The sequence below is a fragment of the Aptenodytes forsteri genome, unplaced genomic scaffold (assembly GCF_000699145.1).
Source record: "Aptenodytes forsteri isolate BGI_AS27 unplaced genomic scaffold, ASM69914v1 Scaffold183, whole genome shotgun sequence".
NCBI classification, from domain to species: Eukaryota; Metazoa; Chordata; class Aves; order Sphenisciformes; family Spheniscidae; genus Aptenodytes; species Aptenodytes forsteri.
In genome coordinates this window covers 3,171,891-3,195,015 of record NW_008795918.1, presented here as the reverse complement: position 1 = coordinate 3,195,015, position 23,125 = coordinate 3,171,891, and the positions used below count along the sequence as shown (strand labels likewise).

General features: G+C 40.7%; 1 protein-coding gene across 1 annotated transcript in view; it reads right to left on the bottom strand.

Annotated features, from left to right (window-relative positions):
• Positions 1 to 8,578, bottom strand: part of ANKRD44 (ankyrin repeat domain 44) — a 77,618-nt gene extending 69,040 nt beyond the window's left edge. The window contains exon 1 of the mRNA XM_019473511.1: positions 8,498 to 8,578. Coding sequence (XP_019329056.1) covers positions 8,498 to 8,533 — 36 coding nt within the window. The 5' untranslated portion in view covers positions 8,534 to 8,578. The remainder of the gene's footprint in view (positions 1 to 8,497) is intronic.
• Positions 8,579 to 23,125: the final 14,547 nt, after the last annotated feature.

The following is a 23,125-nucleotide window of genomic DNA, read 5'->3' as shown; positions in this document are numbered from 1 at the left end:
TTACCAGTCAGGTCTGTGTCTTTAAACTTAGAAGAATTGCTAATAATCATGTATACAACTTCTGAAATACATCTACTTTTATTTGATTTCTGTAATTTTCAGCCTTAGGGAGTCACATTTTCAAGATTTTCTTTTCTAGCTTCAAGGAGTGTAAATACAGTGTTTACAAAAAACCCCTTTCTTTTATTGCATTATTCAGACGATTCCAGAACACAGGCCTTTAAAAAAAACTGCTAAACATTGTAATATGGGCAACAAAAATCACAAGAACTGCTAATACTGCTAATCATGCTATTCAACCCCTGTTTCCAGTCCTAAATGTATTTCATTTCGGTTTCTTAACCACTAATACAAAAAAAGTTCTAAGAGACTTATCAATCAAACTTATCAAATTACAACCTACCAGCATTAAATACTGTAAGCTGGTAACAGATTCAACACTTCCTGCAAACGATACCAACACAGAAACCCTACCAGTATTTACACTCTACACTCTCTCCCTGAAACATGTCTCTGAGCCTGTCAAATAAAATATCACTTTTAACATGCCCAAGAGGTCGTCAACCGCAAGCTATTTTGGACTGTCTTCAAAGTATGCTGTAAATGTGGACAAATCACTGCAGCAGAACCATTTGTCATGTGAATGCTGAAAATTGTTTTCCAGCACTGCGAGGCACAGAGCCACTGGTCACCAGAATAAGTTACGTTTAATTTTTATATTTGTGTGTTTTTTCAAACATACATGATGTATGTAGTCCTCAAATTCTGCTGCAGTGGGTTTTGATCTTACATATTGGGCATGCACATAGAACACTCAAAAGACAGATTATGTGACACCCTGGTTGTCACAGGTCAGAGGGAAAGACACCTTACAGAACTTCACCTCCTCACATGGTAGGCAAATTAAAGCAATATTAGGCAGTGTCCGTCCAGCAGTGTCCGCTCAGGAACCGAAATCACAAGCTGGATTCTCTCCTATGCTCAGTTCCTAAGACATAATCCACCACGGACTAGCTTTTACAGGCTACTTGCGTGCATACGAGACCTTTCATAAGTATTGCTTCATATTACCTAACCTAAGGCTATCCATGGCAAAAAATATGCTAAGACTGATCGAACATTTGTACAAAAATAGCATCAGTTTGTTGGGTTTTTTTAGCTTGTTCATTTTAATGCATGAATCTCTCTTTAGCACAATGTAGTATTTGTAATAGCTATCGTACCTGTCAGTGATAAATTTTGCGGCAGCTTCTTGCAACACAGCCAAGTTTGGCAACAGAACAGAGTAGTTTGAAGCTGAATGCTAACGATACAAGACCAAGCGATTTTCTGTATCAAGGAACCAAGGCTATTCAGTGCTGTATTGATTATAAGCAATATTTTATACTAAACTGTAAATCTGATGGAAATTTGATAATTGAGGGAAGAAAGGACATGAAACAGAAAAGTAGAACTTTTATCCTTCTGTAACAGGAATAACTCTCTGTAAGTATTCTCAGCTTTTACTTTTTAAAATCAATGCAAAATCCTATCAAATTAAGTGAGAATCAAGTCTTCAGAGAAAGATGGGTTTAGTCGCACAACTGAATTTAAGCCTGATTTCTCCAAGAGGAAAAAACCCTAAAATTTCTCCATTTACCACAACCAGGCACAAATCAGAGTTCACCCTCACATGAACTAGCAGATGACAAAACCCGGTGTGTGGTATAGAAAATTGAAAACACACGAAAGAGCCCTACAGGCAACGTTTTCAGGAGTTTGGCAGGGAGAAGTCCGCACACAACGCCTGCAGTTGAGCAACCCAACGGAGGAACATCCTCAAGTTCCTGTTTACGCTCTGCACAAGGCTGACACAGAAACAGAGGAACTGGGGCATCTGCCTATCTGTCCAACCACACTCCTTGCGTCCTCCTCAAAGCCGTGTACCGCTTCAGCAAGACTTAAATAGCTCACTGGCTTTGCGTCTGGCCCATGCACTAACATCTATTCAGCTACAGATGTCCTTGTGGCATGATGGTAGTAAAAGGAGTACAAATAAGTAAATCAATAATGACCTAAAGACTGAAGGCTACAAACAGAGAGAGAGGAATAAAAAGAAAATTTGTCATTTCAGGTAAAGGTCTGGCAGTACCCCAAATCTTGAACATACATTATCAAGGCAAGGAAAGGAGGTGGGGAGAAGAAATGACAACAGGATTACAAATAGCATGAAGATAAATAATCAGACCTGCTTCAAGTGCAGTTCTCACAGGAACAAAAGGTCAGTAAGAGACAGTAGATAAGCTACACAATGGCTAGAAAACCATGCTGAGATGAGATAAACACTCCCTCCCCAAAACTGTATTAGTGACTTATATTAGTTCACAGAAAAGATGATGCTGCATGTTAACATTATCTGTGCACTTTTTTTTTTTTTTTAAAGTACAGCCAAAGGAAATTAAGAATTAAAAAAATCCCAGGCAATCGAGGACAGAAGGCCTCAGCAAGAAAAACACTCAACACATGCTTAAACTGTTCAAGTGATCACAGTGACACTGATAAGGCCCTTCACAGGCTTAAAGTTAGGCTAGTCCTTAAGTGCTTTATTGGTTCAGAGCCTTAGAGTACATGAAGATTAGCAGAACAGTGGCTCGGATGAATCATATCAGCATACGTAAAATATTCAGGCACATTAAGAAAAAGGCCAACAGTTTCTCCTCAACACAGCCTACATCTCAAAGGAGATAATGTATTTGAACTTTTATATCAACTGCAGCTGTTCAGATCAGAAGATGTTTGGGACAGCGAAGTGCAACTGCTACAGAAAATAAATGTCTGTATCCTCTCTATGTCACCAAACTGTCTGAGCAGCCAACAGGAATAGTTCAGCACAGAAGGAGTTAAGGCACTACAGAAACGGAGTTAATGAAGTTTCATTGGTAAGAAGTGTTTGGATTCCCAACACCTTGAAGGGCCAGCATCTGCCCAAGTGGCAGAATAAACTAAACTATATTAGAGGCACATGAAGGGCTACAACTTCCATTGATGCAAGTCTAACCAAAACAATAACAGAAACAAACCTCCTGCTCATTAACTCCATTTACTGTTGTTACATCTGAGCACACCTTATTTAAACAGCACAAAGTAGCTGGTACCATTAAAAAACCCAAACATTCAGACACAACTTGACTTCAGGAAAATTAAATATTGGGAACTGGTTAGGAACTACTGAAGAGGCTAAAAGCAAATGAGCAGCTACTTCTTGGGCTATTTACAATCATTCAGAGCCAAAAGCTGGTGCTGTACAAAGAAAATCTCTGCCGCTTCAGGATTTCCTCCCTTTCACAGATTCTTTTATTAAAGCATGTAATTCACAAAGCAAATGGAAATGCTTAACTGTGAGTACCAGCTGGGAGGTGAAAGTCAAGCTGTGTGACTTATGCCTGGTGCTCTTTCTTCTGCTATTACCAAGCACAGAAATTCCCGTCTGAAAACACAGATCCTGGTTGCAGCACTTCTCATCCCCACAGCCTTCAGTTTACAAAGATTTTTCTGGACTGAGTCTTTAATTGCCAAGTGCCCTTGAGGTGGAAGAGGCAAACACTCTGATCTTCTAGAGACAAGAAAAATTATCTTCCCTCTCCCCCCCATCTAACACTTTCCTTCCATGAGGCTGACAGTAGCTTTCATGCTAGAAAAAGATAACTTGTAAAATTAATTACTAAGCCTAGATTGAGACTGTAGAAACTGTTATCCTAATTAATGGAAATATTTTAATGTTTATAGCAGTGAGTTTTCAATGTAAGGCTCAAAAGATAGACTTAAATAACTCCTCAATTTTTTTAAATGCAATATTGACTTGGGGGGGGGAGGTGGGTGATGGCGTGGGACCATACATCACTCATGAGTTGATGGGAAAAGCAGATTTAGAAAATTCAAGTATTTCAGGCTGACATTGCTGCCTTTGAAGAAAATAAAGCAGCTACAGCCAAACCCTGCCATGAGCTTTTAATGGCCTATACATCCTTACCTGTCTGAAACATTTTGAGGACACTGATAACATGAGTCACCAGCACCAGTATACTACCCACTAGTGTACTAGCATGCTGTACAAAGCAACTCAGAATATTTCAGACTCTCAGTAAACTCCAGCAGAATCTTCTTCATAGCTCAAACATCTTCTTTATAAAATATAAAAAATTATATTTATTTTCTAAAAGAAAAAATATTTATTCTAAATAAAAGTCATGCTGGTTACCTTGCATCGCAAACATCAATGCAATTTTATATTCAATTTCCTTACATAACCGAGAATTGTTCATAATTTCCTTCTGTAGAAAAAAAAATTCTCCATCATTTCCTACTTAAATTAACAGCATATCAAACAGCACTACTAGAGGCTACCCACTGAAAACACAGCTATTACCTAGCACCAAACTGTCATACTGTGTCAAAGCAGAAGCCTTCCAAAGTTCTTGACTAAATCCTCCAGAAGACTTTCCAGCACAGCAGAACTACATCTAGAAGAGGAACATTTTCTTCCAGGATAGCTTTATTCTCCTGCAAGGCTCCACAGTGCCAAAAAGAAAATCATCATTCCTTGGACGAAAGCAGAGACGAGGGTCTGGTGCCCAAGATTACTGAAATACCACATTACGGTCTCTCTTAGTCCCAAGTCAAACATGTCACTCCAAACTGAACGACAAGCTGTTTTTCACATTAGGTATCCCAAGCACGCAAAGCCTTTCAGACTCACAATCCTAAACATTTGCGCACTTGTACCCTCAAGCGCTCATACCACCTCAAAAAGCATGCTTAGCAATATTACAGAAATATATATAACTTTTGTGTGTGTGTGTGAAGACCTGGATAAAGCCTGAATCCTCCTAACAAAGGCAGTCCTGCAAATCTATGCCTTACCAAGTAGGATAATGAGAAAAAGAAGTAATAAACAGCATACATCCATGTCTCTCCATAAGGACTTCCTTCTTGCCCTCCTTATCCTGTAATAAACCACCTTCTAAATACATGGTCCTGCATGTAAGACCTTGCAATCTCTGCTGGTGCCACTGCCCCTTCCTCTGCAGACTCACTCTGCAGCTAGAAACAGGCAGGCGATGCCCAGGGTCACTACACCCCGACATGGCTCGAGCCCATCCCCAGCCTGGCCCATCAAGAGTTACTGCAGCCCACCTAGATCTGCTGGCTCTGCAGCAGCTCTGCTTTAAGAAAAACAAGCCAAATTCAGCTAAACAATTACCTTCTCCTAACCAATCTCGTTTTGGCGAAAGTGGGTGGGTGAGCATTTGCACAAGCAGCTCGTGACACCGACGAGCAGTGAGAAGCAGCAGCTTTTCCAGCTGGCAGAGCATCGAGTAAAGAGGCTACAAGAATCAAGCTCAGAAGGCTGTATCAGCAAGCGTGCCCCAACAGCACAAACAGAAGCAACTAAGTTTTGGGAAAGCAGATGTTGCCTTCAATAGTCTCACTGGTGGGGTAAGGTGGTATATTATTTTCCCCAAAATATGAATGCAATAGAAGATATTCTGGGGACACCAAAGTTTTGCATATATTTTGTTTCTGAGGGTTCTATCCAAGAGAAAATGCAGGATTAGGGAATAAAGAGTAAAAACGGAGGGAAAGAAACTTCTAGTTTGGCTTGCAAACATCGCATTAGTTATGGCGAAGAATACTAGGAACGGTTTTTTGCCTTTTTTGTTTGACTTTGAATATTTTGAAGGGAAACTAAACTGGAAGACTGAGATGAAAATGGGAATTTCACAGGAAGGATTTTGGTTTAGTAGAAAATCATGACATCGCACATAAGAACTGGACTCTGCAGAGGTAGGGTGCTGCACAGCTGCATGTATTACGAATCCCAGCTAACCAGGGGTTACCATTGGATCCAGAATAATCCCCAGATTCTGGGGGTCATCCCCTCACACTCTTCCCAAAATAAAAATATCACCCAAAAAAATCCCCACCTACACACACATAGCACGATCACCCTGATATTTCTAAATGCACCAAACAGCAAGCGTAGAGGATGTCTACCTGAAACTAAGCTGGTGGTCTGGATGGTCCAACCCAATATCCCCAATGCCCTGGGAAAACAGGCTGCAGAACACTGCCCATAGGCAGACCACATTTCCCACGGAAATCGTGCGTATTCAGTACTCAGTGGTAGAGAATCGCTCACCGCCAGCCAAGTTCAACGCTGTCCATGCTCTCAGGGCACAAAAGTAGCATCATGTTCTCCCAAAGCATAGCTAGGGACTGGAGAGGTCAAAGTGACAATTACGGTGGCAGAATGAACTAAAACCACACCTCTAAGCCAAACAGTTACAGCTTTCACTTTGTTGCAAAACAGAAGTCACAATTATAGCAGCATCCAGAACGTACCCATTTCTATCAACATACACTTCCCGGCTTGGAAAGACACTAATTATTTTACCAGACTAAAAAGAAAAAAAAAAAAAGTAACCTTCTAAACTTCTGATTTGCTCTAAATTCTTTCCTCTGAGATTAATTTTCTCTTAGGAAGGATGCATATACATCCCTAATTTTGCATAGTTTCTCCATGTGCTTTTTTCTTCTGCCTTCCAAATACCTCTCTTGCTGCAGATTCCAAAAAACAATTTTTAGAAGTTCAGAAATCCCCAAAGCTTGCTGCAAAAACAGAGTTTTATTTTGTTTCCCTGTCCTACCTATATTTGAACTATTCCAATATTAACACAGTTAACCAAAATGATCAAGAAAGGACAAATCGCTGCCAGTGTCAGTTTCCTCTCACGTGAGCCACCAAGCACTAGAGAAAGGCTAACATGGAAGCAATTAAAAACAGCCTTAAAATAGAAATGTAAGCACACGGTGCAAATTGCCAGCTCACAGCACAAGGGGGGAAAATGCTATCTTTTGATCTTTATTTAGTGACATTTTAAGCATTTGACACTTGTCTGCAATCACTATGCAGAACACAATCTTCAGAATCCGTGTTGACCGGTATTTTTCTAATTACTCCAAAGAACAGCTTTGGTTTTTGCTCCTGACAAAATAGCTGTTCAGGCAAAGCATTCTTGGATGGACTTGTAGCATCTTAAACAGGATTCTGGGCAAGACCATTCAAGTTCAATGACTTTTTCTATTAAGTACTATGGTACTGATCTATAAAATACATATTCTTCATTTAATATCGCACCTGACAGTTGAGAGCATCTCCCTAGCAACCACCACTACCACACTTGCAGCCGAAGGATATAAAAACATTTGAGAAGCCTACAATAACCTTGTACGGGAAATGCTATTTTGAAAAACCAACATGAAATACAGAGGAAATTTTAGGACTATGATGTTCATCTAGGTTGGGCTTCTTTTGTTTGGTTGGTTGGTTTTGGGTTTTTTCTTTGTTTTTTTAAGACCATCAGGGAAAACAAATAAGGAGGAAACTCAAGGGAGGTGATGCTTTAAGGAAGCACTTTTAGGAACTTATTTCAAGAAAACAACCAGGTACTGATAATCACAGGGAAAGCCTAACATCAAGGTCGTCTTTGATCAGATTCCCCATTTAAAACAGCAGCAAGTCTTTCCTTCCACTTGACAGCAAACGGAGTGGAGCCCCAGTTAACCAGATTGGTAGGATCACTTCTCCAGTTCCTTTCGCAGCTCTGAACCAGATGGTTGGATCCCACTGCCTGCAAAAGCTGCAGTGCCAAGACTACACCAGACAAACTGCTGGAGTTAGCTATGAATAAACTGATGGCTTTATGTCAGAGAAAGACATGAAGAAAAGGAAGGTTGATTCGATAGTCCAGGAAACACCTGGAAATCACCATTCTGCTTCTGCTTTATATTCTCACCACTTTCAGAGGCCACAGATTGTAGTCAGGACTGGCAGGGTTCATTTCTAACAGTACAGATTTAAGTTAAAATCAAAGAGGGAAAAAACCATCCCAACTTCTGCAAAAAGACCAAGTTCAAATGGAGATTTTTTTTTCACTGCCAAAACACTTTACTACTTGTTTACAGCTGCTTACCATTGTTCTCGCTAGAATAAGCCAATCTGCAGAACAGCAATTCCTCTGTGGGCAAATCGTGGCCAAGATACTGCTTCCTTACTCTCACTGCTGAGACCTATAGTGAAGCTTTATTTCAAGTACAGTCAAATGCTGAATAACAACAGCTCCTGATCTTCATAAAAGGAAACTCTACAGAGGGTAAAAATATGCAGCTTTCAGCTGTTTTCATTCATTTTCTCAGTAAGAGAGGAAACAATGTCCCTGACTGACCTGCACATTTGGAATAATTACCATACCCTTAGAAAATTTAAAGTCACCTGCTGGAGATAATTATATTTCAGACTACTAATTAGGATTCCACTGAAGCCCCAAATCTCTAACTTCCAAGTAATTTCCATTCTGTTACATGTTAATTATTAAGGACATGATTAATACTGTCATTGCAACAGTTCATAAGCACGGTGCTTACGTATCACAGGCACACAACATGCCAAGTCACATACCAAGGCGTTGACATCCTCAGTTTTGTAGATCAACATCCGTATTTCTTCTGGATCGCCACTGAAAATCGCTTGGACCAGTGGTGGCTGGAAAAATAAAACAGAGGAAGCAGCGTTACAGGTTTGTTTGTTTTCTGTTTAAAAGGAGAGCATATTATTCCTGCTAACATTTACTAATGCTGCCCACAGACATTGTATGACCCCAGTAACAAATCACCAAGAGTATCTCATCAGTAAGAACTATCAGTTTGCTTGAGGATAAACTGAAATCACCAGCATGTTTGTACATATAATGAGCGTGTGTGTGCACAAACAGGGACCCCCATTAGAATGGCAACCTTTGTCAACAACATACAATTAGCCCAGATGTTCTCCTTGGCATGTAAGGGGAAAACTAATTACATCAGATATTGCTGCATGCTTGCTGTTGGCACAGATTAATGGTCATGCAATACACATTTAGAAACAGAACATTATGCAGATAATGAATTTCTGGGCAATTACTAAACATCTTGTATCTTTTTACTGAATAAATATGCAACGAGCACAGTTAATTTTAACCACCCAAGAAGCGAAATAATTATCTTATTGTTTCAAGTCTGTTATTATGCTATTATGAATCAGAATGCATAAATAAATAATCAGGCATACGGGAGAAACAATATGCCATGCTCATTCCTCTGGCAATGCTGGCGTCACTGCCCGTCGGTGGGAGGGAGCGCTGCATATGCTCAACTGCTCCGTTACACGTCCAGAGCTGGCAATTTCAGTCCTTCTGCCTAGGTTTTCTCTGGACCCCCAGCAGCAAATATCCAAGTTACTAACCAAGCTAGCAGAACACAATCTGCTGAATTAAAAGAACAAAAACCTTGCTGCTGGAAACTCAGAAAAAGAAGGGGACAAATTACAAAAACACCTATCCCCTGAAGCACATAGTTGAAACAGGCGGTGGCCCCACTTCCACCGTCACCCCTCCTGAAGGCAGCGTGTGTGTCCCCAAGCTCACTGCCCACCTCCAGGCTGCCTCATGGTCCTACTAGCAAAAAAGAGTTTGTGATGCTATGCAATCACCAGAATTTAAAATAACCCTGCAAAATGGAAGCATGCATGACTACTTAAGCACATAAAACCACAACAGTTCTTAAGACTCTGCAGAATTTAACTATCTTGTAAACAGGTTACCTCAAAATTCACAAACAAGCTGGAAGAACAGAGAAAATACCATTTTGTCCCAACCTTCTCACTGCAAAATTCATCATATTTAAATGTGGAAAAGTCGATGGTGTCTATTTTAAGACATATTAATCCCTTATGTCCTTGAGAAAGATTCACACTGGAATTTCATTCTTGCCACTCCTCTGACGGAAAAAGGACTAAAGCAGCATCTTTTATCACAACTGTCTGCAGTCTTACGTATTGTAGTGGATGTTTGAAAGAGAAAGAAAAAAAATTGCATTTCACTTGAACCACTTAGCATGCTTCCTTCCCAGCCCACGTCAGAACGGCTACAGACTATTCCCCACCGGAGGATGTAAACACCAGACCTCAGAGTCTGTTCCCTTCTCCCTCATCTGCCAAACTCAAACAAATCAGAATTTAGCTAAGAGTGAGATGGTCTCATTTCTGCATTTTTCTCTACCAAAAGAAATAGTTTAAAGCGATTCTCTAATCTTATGCCCACTAGCACACTAACAAAAATTAGCATTTCCTAGACTTAGTGCAAACCTAATACTAACAGCTATGAAGAACCAGTGAATCTTTATGAAATTAGAATGCTCACACCAAAATATTTCCATTTCATGTACATTTATCATAATATTTAAATAACAAAATAAACAGAAAAGCAGAGAACTCCTCAATTTCAAGCTGAATGGCAACACAACCCAGTGGCCAAGCAACAAATACCCCCAGCGGCTTGGATTAGTCTCTGAACCCATTTGCAGGTACACCCGGCACCCAGCGAAAGGTATCAGCCAGGCTCTGGTGACACGTAAGCTGAGACTTCAGACAGAGGTACCATCACCAAGAGAAAAACCCAACAAACTTCAAATCTATTGGATTTTTTTTTTAAAGTTCAAATACTGTTATAGGTGACGTTTTTCTTTTAATAGGGAGAGAGTGAAGCACTGTGCATCATTACCTTAAAAAAAAGAGGGAAGTCTATAAAAAGACATTTTGACCCTTCTTCCCTCTGCCAGAAATCTGAATCAGATACCTGGTTTCAGAGGAAATGCTTGACCTTTTTAATTAGCTTCAGCTACTTAACACAGGAAGCAGATCGAGAATAACACTGTGTTCTTTAGACCTGTAACATATATAAGAACCTCATCTCAATTTTTGTCCACTATACCACAGTCATATCTACACACAGTTCCTTAGATCAAAACCCAGTATTTATTGTGCCTCTGAAGCAGGTTATAAGTCTCACACTGCTGATGTACATAACGTTTGCTGACAGGAGATAGCTGCCATATACCCATTTGCAAAGGCCTTAGTCCTTCAGCCCTTTTTTCCATGAGATTTACTTTTTATAAATTAATTACAATAGAATCTATCACTGCTAAACGTAACAGCAAGAGAGAACAGAGAACGATCAGAGCCTGTGAATTGGAAAGAACAGATAAAACCAGTACAGGTTAATAACTTCCTTGAGTCACTGCTGTGCAGCTTTCGCCAATTGGCCATTTTTCTAATTTACTGTTTCATGATTCTACTTCATTTTCAAAGATACTCGTTTTGAAGTAAGAAACACATTATTGTTAAGGAATTTTTATGACATACTAAGACATGTTTCTGTATAAGATGCACAGTCATGTATAATGACCTGTTTAGGAAAAATATGTCAGAAGTACGTTGCAGCATTGTTGCTGCAATTTGAGGTCAGAGCTGAGAATGTGCATTCGCATCCATCAGCACGATGGAAAAAGTATTGCTCCATTCAGCAGCTGACAGTGATGAAATGGAGCTTGCGCAGTTACGTACATGTTGATGATGGATGTCCGATGACCTGAACAGATTACTTTCTTGATCTTCAGTGATAACCATGCTCATGCATGAGTGACTTCAACTTTAAATAACTACTTTTTTTTTTTAATTCCTGAAGGGCAGATAATGACACTTCCTACTTATCAAAGAAGGATACAGTATATTTTTGGAAATAATTTCTAAAACCTGTGACAACATCATTAACAGGTTATTTCATTAACAGAAATACTTTGCTTTAAAATTCTTCAAATTCAGAAGTTGTCAAACACTCAGAATGAAGAAAAAAACAAAAAGAAAGCACAGAGAAGGTTATGTATAACTATTATTAGAATTAAGCAAGGATGCAGGTTTCGGAATGATGAACAACTGTTTCATTAGCTCAGCTCTCCGGAGCTTCCAAATTCTTGAAGAGAGTTTCAGTTGGGAGTGTTCACATTTTTTTCCTGAAAATATACACTAGCAGCTAACAAAAAACTTTCCATTTTACTTTTTCTACAGAGTTACTATTATAAGCACGAAACTCATCAACAAGTTTTATTAGAGTGTTCTTTACTTTGTGCTGTTATGAGCATTATAGTAAAAATAAAATTTTATCTGCAGACATCTTCCAATGTTGGAACATATCCCTATCTTTACTGCATACAGGGCAATCGCAAGCGGGACTTCACCAGGTAAAATTAGCTCATTGAACTGAAGGCACAATAATTATTTCAGCAACAGAGAGCTTAAACCCACGTGGAAGAACGTCCTGTGGCTCAGCTGGCATCCACAGAGCCGACAAGCCACACTGGCAGAAAAAATCCGGCCTTGGGAAATTCTCCTCCATAGACCTGACAGTATAGAGGAAAGCCGAGACTATTACCAAGCGGCATTCGCAGGTCTGAATTTGGGATTCAGATGCCAAATGAGGTGAAGCATTTAAGTGGACTGTCTCAAGTATCATTTTAATTACTATGTCCAAAGTGGGTGCTGAAGCTCCTCGCAAACCAGTTAGTATTTTCGTCGAGTAACTGTGACATATGTTAAATATTTTGTCTTGATTTTAGATATCCTGACTCACTAACAAGGACTTATTTAAGCCAGATTTTCATTTGACAGGACCTGGAGGCAGATAGGGGAAGCATGATCGATTCCCATGCTGATTTGATATAATATACTATCATTTGGTCTTGTGAGTGAAAAGAAGTTATATATTGATCCTTTACTTGCTCTAATTGCATTACATGAAGTTGCTGGACTAAACACTTGGATACATCCATGTATTCATTTCTCTTTAACTGGCAAGACAATGTAGCAAGACACATAATCATTTCAAAGTGGTATTGATTTTGTCAGCGTTTTGCCAAACACCTCTTTTTTTCTGCAGGTACTCCCATTAATCAAGATTACAAGGTTGTCTGCAATGTCACATCACATACATCTATTTCCTTCCACTGGTCACAGCACAAAAACTACTCCTCTTCCTAATTTTGATTTAGGACTTTCTCCCTCCGAGCATACAACACATGAATATCTGAAATGCTGTTTTAACTTATAAGTCTGTATGAGTGAGCAATCATAAACAACCGAGTCCCCCAATCCCAAAGAAGTTTACCTAACACTTTTAAAGTCCCAGGCAAAGTAGTTTTGTTAGCCTGTATTTACGTAAGGCTTAAAGGATTTCCCAGATTGTAAGTGCATGTTCTCTTAATTCTTAGAGTACATTTCCCCGGTGCTTAGTATTTATACAGTTCTGTGTACAGGCAGTATTCAACACTAATAATTTTTTAACAGGCCTTGCAGTCTATTTCACTTGCATCAGTGGTTAGCCTTTTACTGTGTTTTAGGAATTAATTACTGGGTAAATACAAAGAAGTTTACTCTTAATTTGTTATTATTTCAAAGATTGTGTTTCTGTTATTGGAATTTCTATATACTGGTTTCTGACAGCAAAGTACTTTCACAGAGCTGGTATTTGGAGAAGAATGTCCTTGGATGGTTGCTAAGGGGTGTTTCAGAGCAATTACAGATTTTTACTGAGCAACTCCTAAGGAATACTTGTCCAAGTTACTGAAAGGCCAGTGGAGAGAATCTGTAAATAGGGTGTACTGGTCCTCTGGAAGCATTACAGCAAACTGACAGCATTGTTAAGTGAGCAAATGTACATACCTAGGACATTTATACTGACCAGATCAATAAATACCCCGTACACTGCAATATTTCAAATACAGCAGGAAAAAAGTTTTTCAATTAATTTAATTCTATCTTCTTATGTCCTTCCATTTTTTGCAGACTAGCCCAATTATTTATAAGGATTGCACATAATCCACTGCAGAAAGGACAGCACGTATGCCTACACGTTGCTACTTATCTCAATTTGTTCTACTGTGTTTCCATGCTCAAGGACCAACAAACTTGCGTGACACACAGAGGTATTCAACGAAACACAAATCAACACCCCTGAGAGTAAGAAAAACTCTGGGTATATGGCTCTTACAAACTTCAAGAAATCTTCATGCTGTTTTTACGTTACTGTTTAAAGGACACAAAAGAACTGTGCTCTGACACTCTCCCCAGACCAATGACTTTATAACTTGCTGCCACGCTGTGCTCCAAGTTGCTTAGCGGGATGTGCTGGGCATTTAAGTTTCACTGCAAGAAGTGTTAGTTTTTCCTGTAATGGCTCCCCATTTCTCTCCATGTCATTTATAACAGCCTCTTTCTATTTAGCTTCTCCAAAACCTCAGGCTGCATTCATCCTTCAGACCATGAAAAGGACTTTTGTCCTTAAGTCGATGGCGCAGGGCACACAGGAAATGTACTCCAGGAGCAGTGGAGAATCGATCGCTGCTTCATTTGCTGTTACTCTCTCCTGAGATTAGGAAAAAAACGTATCTATAAACTGTAACTAGAGCATATGTTTAGCATCAAGAGCAACTTGTACCTAAACTTTTTAAAGGAAGAGGAGCTGGAGGGGGGTATCTGCGTTTGCCTGGACAACCCAGCATCTCCTGAACCTGCCCACAGCCTCAGTGCCCGAGAGCCTGTTCCTCCGATCTGTCAATTCAAATGGTGAATGGCAACTTCATCAAAACGCAAATAAATGCTCAGTGACCAAATGTGAAAATACCCCAATGCACACCGACTGCTACCGGTATGGTCTAACCCTAAGGGACGGGTACTGAACGGCATCGACAGCATTGGGCGAGGATGTCTGCAAAGACATTCAGTGTGTTACAAACAACACTAGTTCTGTATTCAGTGCTTTCTCCCCCCTCCCAGTGATTAGTTAAATGCTCAGTAACGCATAAGTGGTTCCCGATTTGAAATAATTGTTCACAAATGTCTGAATAATTCATGTTATGCTAACATGGTCTGTAGGTAGTTCCCACTTAGGCATGCACTCAGCCTTTCCCATAGTGGCTTCACAAATGAAGACTTGAATATTTCCAGAAATATTTGGTGCAGAAATAGTTGGAATATGGTGATTCTAACATGATCATCAGATATTGCCATTGCTGGTGACATTAATAAAACCTGAGTTTAATCACTGGTGTACATTGCTAGCTGGATGACGGTTAATCGCAAGCTACCAAACAGCTACAGAAATAGAGTAGCTCCAACCTTACTCTGCTGGACAGCCGGGCAGCTTGTGCAGACTGCGAAGCCTCCAGGCAGCGTGACCCAGGGGAAGGCCTGCGTCCTGGGAGCGTTCCCACCCCTCCAGCTGAATTCAGCCGGGTGCCTGGTATCCAGTACTGATATCCAAGTTTAGAGGCTGGAAATTCAGGCCTAACAAAACACCTTTCTGCATCTCGAGGATAGAAAAATCAAACCATGAAGTTTAGGTGAACAAGTGTTTTTTCCAAAACCACAAGTTCTCCTTCATGACAGCTGCTGTACATCATTAGGGGAAGAAAAAAAAAGTATGATCACTGGCAAAGGGTTGAAGTAGTAGCAGTAAAAATGCCTGAAACAAGATTGTCCAATGACAAGCTGAAAAACGTCTTCCATTAAGGCTCTTGCTTTGAATATTGCTTACACTATGTTTGGAAAAGGACAACCCAAACTGCTTAGAGCATGGCTCAACCCTGAAAAGAGGGCAGGGCCGTCACAACACATCCTGCATCACCTGCTTTTAAATTATTTCCCCTCCATACCAGTTTAGGCCTTTGCAAGTGGACTTGGGACTGTAAACCCAGGCTGGGCTCCCACGGGCTTCTGGCTCTCTGCTCCCAGTCAGCAGGACCCCGTCGGCTTTCGCTTACACCCCACCCGCAAAACTCCACGTCTCCGGCCAGACGGAGAAGGCAATAGATCTGATTCCATAACTAAACATAATCACAATTATTCATTTAGTAAGTGTTGTGCAAACTAGAACATACTTCAGTTCACTTTCCCATAAGCACGCTGTTTGTGAAGTAACAAGAATAAACCTGCTTCACACCCCTGCCTCCCTGCCACCCCCTGCACCCTCCCGTTATGGTCCTCTCTGTGCCCGGCCCTTTCCCCTCCTCTACTCGCCTTCTCCACGAGATTTAAACCTTTGCCTCTCTCTCTGCCGCCCCATTTCCATGCTGCTACAGCAGGGGAGCTGGAGTTCTTGGGTGATGCACACTTGAACACCTTTAATCGCAAATACACACTATCAAATACACACTTGCATTTCAACAAGTGAGAAAGAAAGAAAACCATAAGCAAAAATATAAACTATCCGGAGAAAAAGTATTACAACATATTGAGACAGCTGAAACTTTAACACAATGTTTATTTAGTCAAGCTTTCATGATACTTAAAAAGGAAAACAGTCAGGATTGATTCTGCTTGTGCAATGTTGGATCAAGCTGGTATTTCTGTTCACACAATTTCTGATATGCCATTCCGGACGGTGCAAAACAAGCCTCCCGGCAGATCTATTTCTGGCTGTTAGCTTGGCTCCAGATTTTGGCTGCCTCCCATTTTTCATTATGAAGCCTATCAACTGCCCCAAGAATTGCTTATGTTTCCAGGTGAAGCGAAGGTTACATCCTGCCGTTCCTGGAATCCTGAAATTCCTCTACACACCAAATGCGCTGTGAGTGGCCTATGTTTTGTTAAACTTATCAGTTAAAGGCACCGAAATAACTCATGGCATGTTAAATTTAGATCACTTCTAAAATGGAAAAGAGCTAAGCATGTTTAATTCCGCTTGCCCAGTGTCCTTTCCTTCATTCTCATTACTGGAGGCTGTCCACTGCTCTCAGTGTAAGTGGTGGGTTTTGGTTTTGACATTTGGGCGGGGGGGGGGGGCTGGTTTTTTTAAGTGCCTGCAGATCATATCAGAAAATTAGTTAATAAATACTGTCTTGAAGTTACATTAATCAAGTGGAGACAAAGACTCAGCATGCTGCAGACTAGTTAAAATAAGAAAGCATTTTTTAAAGGAGACAAAAATAAACATAGTAGCATAACATTTGTTATATTCACCAGCATTTGTTACCCATTTTAGTGGAGAAAAGTCTGTTGCAGACAGCATAATAAAATTTGTTGGAATATCTACAAAGATTGAGGATAATCGATCTGTTGGTATCCTGAATTTTTCTTGTCCTTTTGAATTTGTTTCTTTACAGTTTCTTGGGGGTTTGTCTTGATACAAAGTGTGTGTTTCGTAATATCTCACAACAGACACATCAATGACACCATTAAATAACAGTCATGGGATTGTAATGGCACTACCAAAAAAAGGATCCAATTCTTTTTATACATTCCCAGCAGCGAGTGCTGCACTACTAATTCATTCTATCATCTAAGGAAGGAGCAGGGAAGAAGGCCTGGCACCAAGGCAGTGTTTCTGAACAAGAGGACAGCAAAAAGTAAAATCTCTGGGGGCATAAATTCCAGCTGGTGTAAATCAGTTTAAGTGAATGCCCAAGCCAGAGGTGCTGTGCCATGTTACACCACCTGCTTTCAGAAGAGCCCTGAGCTTTCTCCCCACCAGAAGCATGGCTGAGAGGTGGCCAGGCAGCACGAGGTTACGAACTTCAAGAGAAATAAAATGGCCAGCAGCAAGGCAGAGTAACAGCAAGCCCGGTGACAGGTCTGCTCCTTGCTAGAGATAAAGCAGTTAGGGGAGAAGCTCACTTGAAAAACATCAACCCTACTGAAAGCTTCATTTCCTGCTCACTTGTCCTGCAGCAATTCAAACACATTTCAAGCACACCAGCAAATTTCTTTTTGGCCAATTTCATAGGTCTTGTATTCCAGAAGGGAAAAAAAAAAAGCAATAAAAACAATTCTGTGTGCAAGGGGAATGTTCTGGGGAACAAACAGGTGCATGCTGGCTGCAGCTGTCCACCTAAACTGACACGTCTCCTGCGTTCAGTGGCCCCACATCCTCTGGAGACCGCTGACATCCTGCCTTCACCCAACTGTACCAGCAACAATGGCAACCAAGAAGAAAAAAAAAAAAAAAGAAAAAAAGGAGAGAAACGGAAATGTTGCAAGTTTATCTTCCTTCAGTTTACGAAACCATGACTTACCCCTCTCTTCCTTGCAGAGGTAAGCATGAACAAGGACCTCTACACACACCGCAGCTGGTTTAAGCAACCTTTTCCTCCTTCAGTGCAGCAGCAGTGAGACCTGCCTTTCATCTCGCGTCCTGAACATTCAACAGTACAGAGCAATAGTCCAGTGAATCTCTATCTGCACTGTAATTAAGTGCTATATCTGATATACACAGCACACATTGATACTCATTATACACTCCAATAAAAAGCCTTTCATTTTTAGAAAATTAACCCTGATTTAGAGAACACAAAAGTGGCACCTGATCCTGTAATATCTTACTCGGTAAGATTAGGACTTCCGCTGGTTAACGGTGTCTGTTTTATATTAATGTACACACAGAGAAGGCAGCTATGAAGCAGAGAGTGCCTTAGTAAATTTGCAGATACTTCTGAACTACAAGCGACTACAAGGTCATTGGAGGGTAGGATCAGAATTTACAACCACCTCGACAAATTACACAAACAACTGGGCTGGAGGGAGATGAGGACACTGTTCAGAATGGAGGAGAACACAGCATGCCTTTTAGCAAGAAATCCAGAGTTATACACAGCAATTTTGTATAAGAAAGAATTTGGGATTGCAGTTTACAACGGAATGTAAGTGAACAACGTTATGAAAGAGGAAGAGACCTTAAAATAGGAATACGGCTTGCAAAACACAGTAGCCCTTCCATGCTGCTCAGTACTGCTTAGGCTGCGACTCGAGACATTTAGTTTGGGGCACCACTTGACTTGAGGAGCAAAACAGAGCTCTAAAACATGATTTACAGGAAAAATCTAAACACATCGGAGCTATTCAACCTACACAGAAGAAAATTTAAAGGGAACATGAGAACAATTTGCAATATGTAAAAGGTTGTTACAAAAAGAAATCATCTGTTTTCCACATCCAAGACATACAGAGCTTTGAATGGCTGCACACAAGGGGGATGGACTTCTGCTCCATTAAAGGCAATGCAAACCAGGACATTGGTTACCCATTCAGCTGAGTTACAGAGTGAACTGCAGAAGATCATCGTTTCAAAACTAGATCTAGTCCGATGATCACTGAAAGTCAAAGGGATTCTTTTCTGCAGGCTTCAGTAGGCAAGAGATTGAACATATGAAAGCAAAAGAGCCCAAACAAAATTCACACCGCACTTACATAAATACAAAGCTTAATGCAAAAAGGATAAGCTAGAGCAGACTGCACTTCCAATAAAAAGCGGAGAACATGCATTTTCTAGCATTTCAGTTGGGTATCACACCATAAAAGAGGCAATTACTTAAACGGTGTGGCACATGGCGCTATAGAAATTTCTACAGAAATCAATAAAAATATATATATTTCCAAAAGTTCAAGGGGAGTCTAGTGCTTTGGGTAGAAACACACTAACGTGTGGCATGACCCCAGTAGAACTTTCAGACCCCGTTTCGTTCACTCATCAGAAGGTAATTACAGCTATGGTTTTCTTCACATGAGTTCACACGCTGAGTTTCTGTTAAGGATGGATATATTTTGCAGTCATGATCTCGCATGTTCCTGAATCTCATCTTCCTCTTAGCAGTGATCCGCAACACTTCCAAGGTCCTGCTGTCACAGGTGTCTAAACCAAGCCCCAGACAACAGCAAACCTCTGGGGTCATGAAAGTGACATAAGGGAGGGACAAGACATTTTAGGGACTTGAGCAAAATCTGAAACATCTGACTTGCATGGTCTTACCATTATATTACAGGCGGATCTTGCTCAGGTTCAAGTAACTTCCCCTTGCGTTGCACATCACACACAAAGCCTCACCACCACCCGTCTCCTAACCACTGCAATGCAGCTCATTCCTCTGGTGAACGAGTGCCATCCCAACAGCCATCCTCCTGCCAGCTCCAGAAAAACTCAGAAAATCTCCCAACTTACTTTCTCATACATAGCCAGTGTTAAATATACTTTAAAAGACATTAAACACTAGTGTTTATGTTTCCTGATTTCTCTTAGAGGGTCATGGAGCTCACAGTGCTCTTGAAGAGCACCATGGTCAGTTATTACTGTTTTCATAAAATAGTAGAATCCTTTGCAGATTTTAGTCGCTGGCATTCGCCTTCTGCATAGCTAGTATAAAATTCAGATTAAAAATGTTTAACTACTGAGGCTGATGACAGTGTTATTTCCATTAACAGCAGAGTAACTATGTGTGAACATGCAGATCAGTCCATAACAGCATTTAATCTCTTTCTTTGCATTAGGCATGCTACAGTTGGCATGGAGCTCTGCTCAACAACCGAAGCAGATGTTTTACCTCTATTTTGAATCTGGAACAGATTAGCAAAGTTAGCTTGATTCAACATATCCTGCTAATATCCTCGTACTCATAACCAACCAAACTATTGAAGCTGACAGAGAAAAAAAATAAAAAATAAAAAATCAAGCTTTGCTGATGAATGCAATGTCAGGTAGCCAGGCCAAAGAAATGAAATGGAAATTTAAAAAGGTTTCAAAATTGGCTTCACTTCAGAAACCAGTTCAGGATCTTCCAAGCATGATGCATCTGACTGTGACAAGTCCAGCAGCTTGAAAATGACTTTGTACAGACCCAAATTAAACCGAAAGATGAGCTGTAATGAGCTATTACACTCTTTCTTCCAACAAGTTACCATCACAAGTTATGAACACCTTTGTCTGGATACCCTCTGGAAAGGCTGCAAGATGTCTCTGAGACTACTGTCACAGTTTAGAGAGTCAGCGTGAACCTTCCGTTCATCACAAACAATCCCATACATCAAATACATCTCCATAGGTGAGAAAAATTAATCTTGAATGAAAAGTATCAGCCAGAATTGTAAGCGTATGCATTCTCACCAGCTGAGGAAGTACGATACAAATCTTCCTCCTGCTGCTTCTGCTCAAGGAGCTTCCAGCCACAGCCACAATCTCTTGCTGAAACCCTTCAGCACTGAGAAGGGAGGCAAGAAAGGGTCTCAGCACCCCAGCTCCCAACACAGCTAACTCATTTTGTACACGCAGGTCTCTCTTCACTATCACTTCCAGTTCTTGCCATACAAGTCGAGTGGTAAGGTTTGCAGTCAGACAGAGCCCAGCTACATTAGAGACCCTCTCTCTGTCCATATCACATCTAGACACATTGATCCCCTCTGGCCTGGGATAATCATTGCCCAAACGGAGCTTTCTTTTCTGGAGACAAAGGCTCGATGTCGGCATGCTCAGCCACGGAGTGACCGTCCCAGCGAGGTCAAGACAAGGCCCACTCGTTTCCAAACAGAGTCTCATAAAAGCCTCCTTCCAACAGAGGAGGGCAAAGAATCATCAAGCAAACAAAAGGGAACACAAGAGAGGGAAAGAGTGCAGTCCACTTCAGATGCCTCTCTGCAACACAAAGTGCTCAGGCAAGCCCGAAAGTGGGGAAAAAAAAAAGTCAGTTTTTACAAAACCCTTTCTAAACCCAAACTGCAGGTGCCATTTGTAATCCAAACCCCATTTTTTATTTTGCTAGAGAGGCCATAGCTTATTAAAGCTGAAAGTTAATTAGACTTGCATAGCTTAACACTTCAGCCTTTCATTTATTTTTTGTGAACCATTCCACTTCAAAAGTGAAAAACTTACTATTCTGTGTTGTTGTGTCATGCATCAGGAGTCTGATGCCAAAAGGAATGGTTGCAGAAAGGAATACTTTAAAGCTTGGAAAAAAATAATTAGTGGGGGTTTTTTAAACAGAGGTTTTATATGAAAAAACAAATCTGTATCTTGAGTCTCTAAAGACTACAGATCATGATCTCCTCTCCAGTTCTTTTGTAAATATTCCTGTATTGGTCTTGTCAAATTTAGCCCAGTAAATGAGACCTTACTACAAAACAAAAAGCAACCCACCACCACTTAATCAGCTAACGCATGTAACTGCTTGTTGTCAAGGCAGTGGCAATGTGCTTTACACTCATTTTTGACTGTGCTGTTAAGCAGGGCATTATTCTCACTCTCTCTCTAATGACAACAGCAGAAAGGGCTGGTGACAGCTTGATCAACTGCCTAATGAGATCAGGAAAGCTGAATTACAGTAACCTAGCTAAATGATAAAACCAAAACAAACCAGAGGATTTCCCAATCCAGTCTGACTTTACCGTTCTTTTACGATTCCTTGGCCACCCACTCTGGCCACACCGCCGTGGATGCCTGTGGTATTTGAACATTTCCTTTTAACAGCAAGCTCTTCAAGTTGTTCTGCCCGTCAGAGAAGAGGATGTTTGAGGAAGAGCATGGGGAACATGTCTGCGCTGCCACTAGTTACCCCAGACGCCTCTTTGAAAGGGAGATGTCTTTCGGGGATCATGCTATGGGAGATGAACCCCCTACATGAACTCAAGAAGAAGCAGGTGTTGACCTTATAGTCTCCCTTCTAAATCCCATGTAAATGCCAAATCAGAGCCTGTGGAACTAAATTAGTAATCATCTCCATTCATTTTCATAGTTCTTTACAAGTGACTCAAGTAAAGGATCAGTAGCTAGTGAGATCTGAGAGCATCTAAGCTAGGCCCAGGCTTAGCTCTTCACTTGCTCCACTCTTTTTCAAGGAACTGGTTTGGTAAACCACTGTCCTATTTTGTTGTCTGGTTTGTCCATTCTCAGGCCACCCTCCGCTCTGATCTGCTAAACAAAGCAAATCTCTCTGCATCTCACAGCCTCCTTCTCTTAGTCCTTGTGAAGCTCTCGCCTGCTTTTTATGGTGATGATTGTAATTCAAGACCTGTATGTCTCCTCCTCAGATGTCTTGTTTACACTGGTATATGTAGCTCAGCACTCACTGGCTACCCACCGCTTTGGAAGAGTATGTAGGAAAGCACAGTCTTGCTGTGTCACAGACCTTAGATTTTCAGGACAGGACAAACAAAATGCATTTAAGGGCCACCTAACCCTGTTTGCATTTAAGTTGATGGCAAAAACTTTCAAACTACACCAAGAGACTGAGAGCAATGCTTGGTGCTTTTAAAAACCCCACCCTCAACTTATGAAGCTGTATGATCTTTCGGGGGGATGGGAAAGGTTTCAGAGAGGTGGGAAAGGTTGTGCCATCTCACCACCTTAATTCACCATGATTGCAAGGAGTTTAAAAAAAAAAAAAAAAAGGAAAGAAAAAAAGG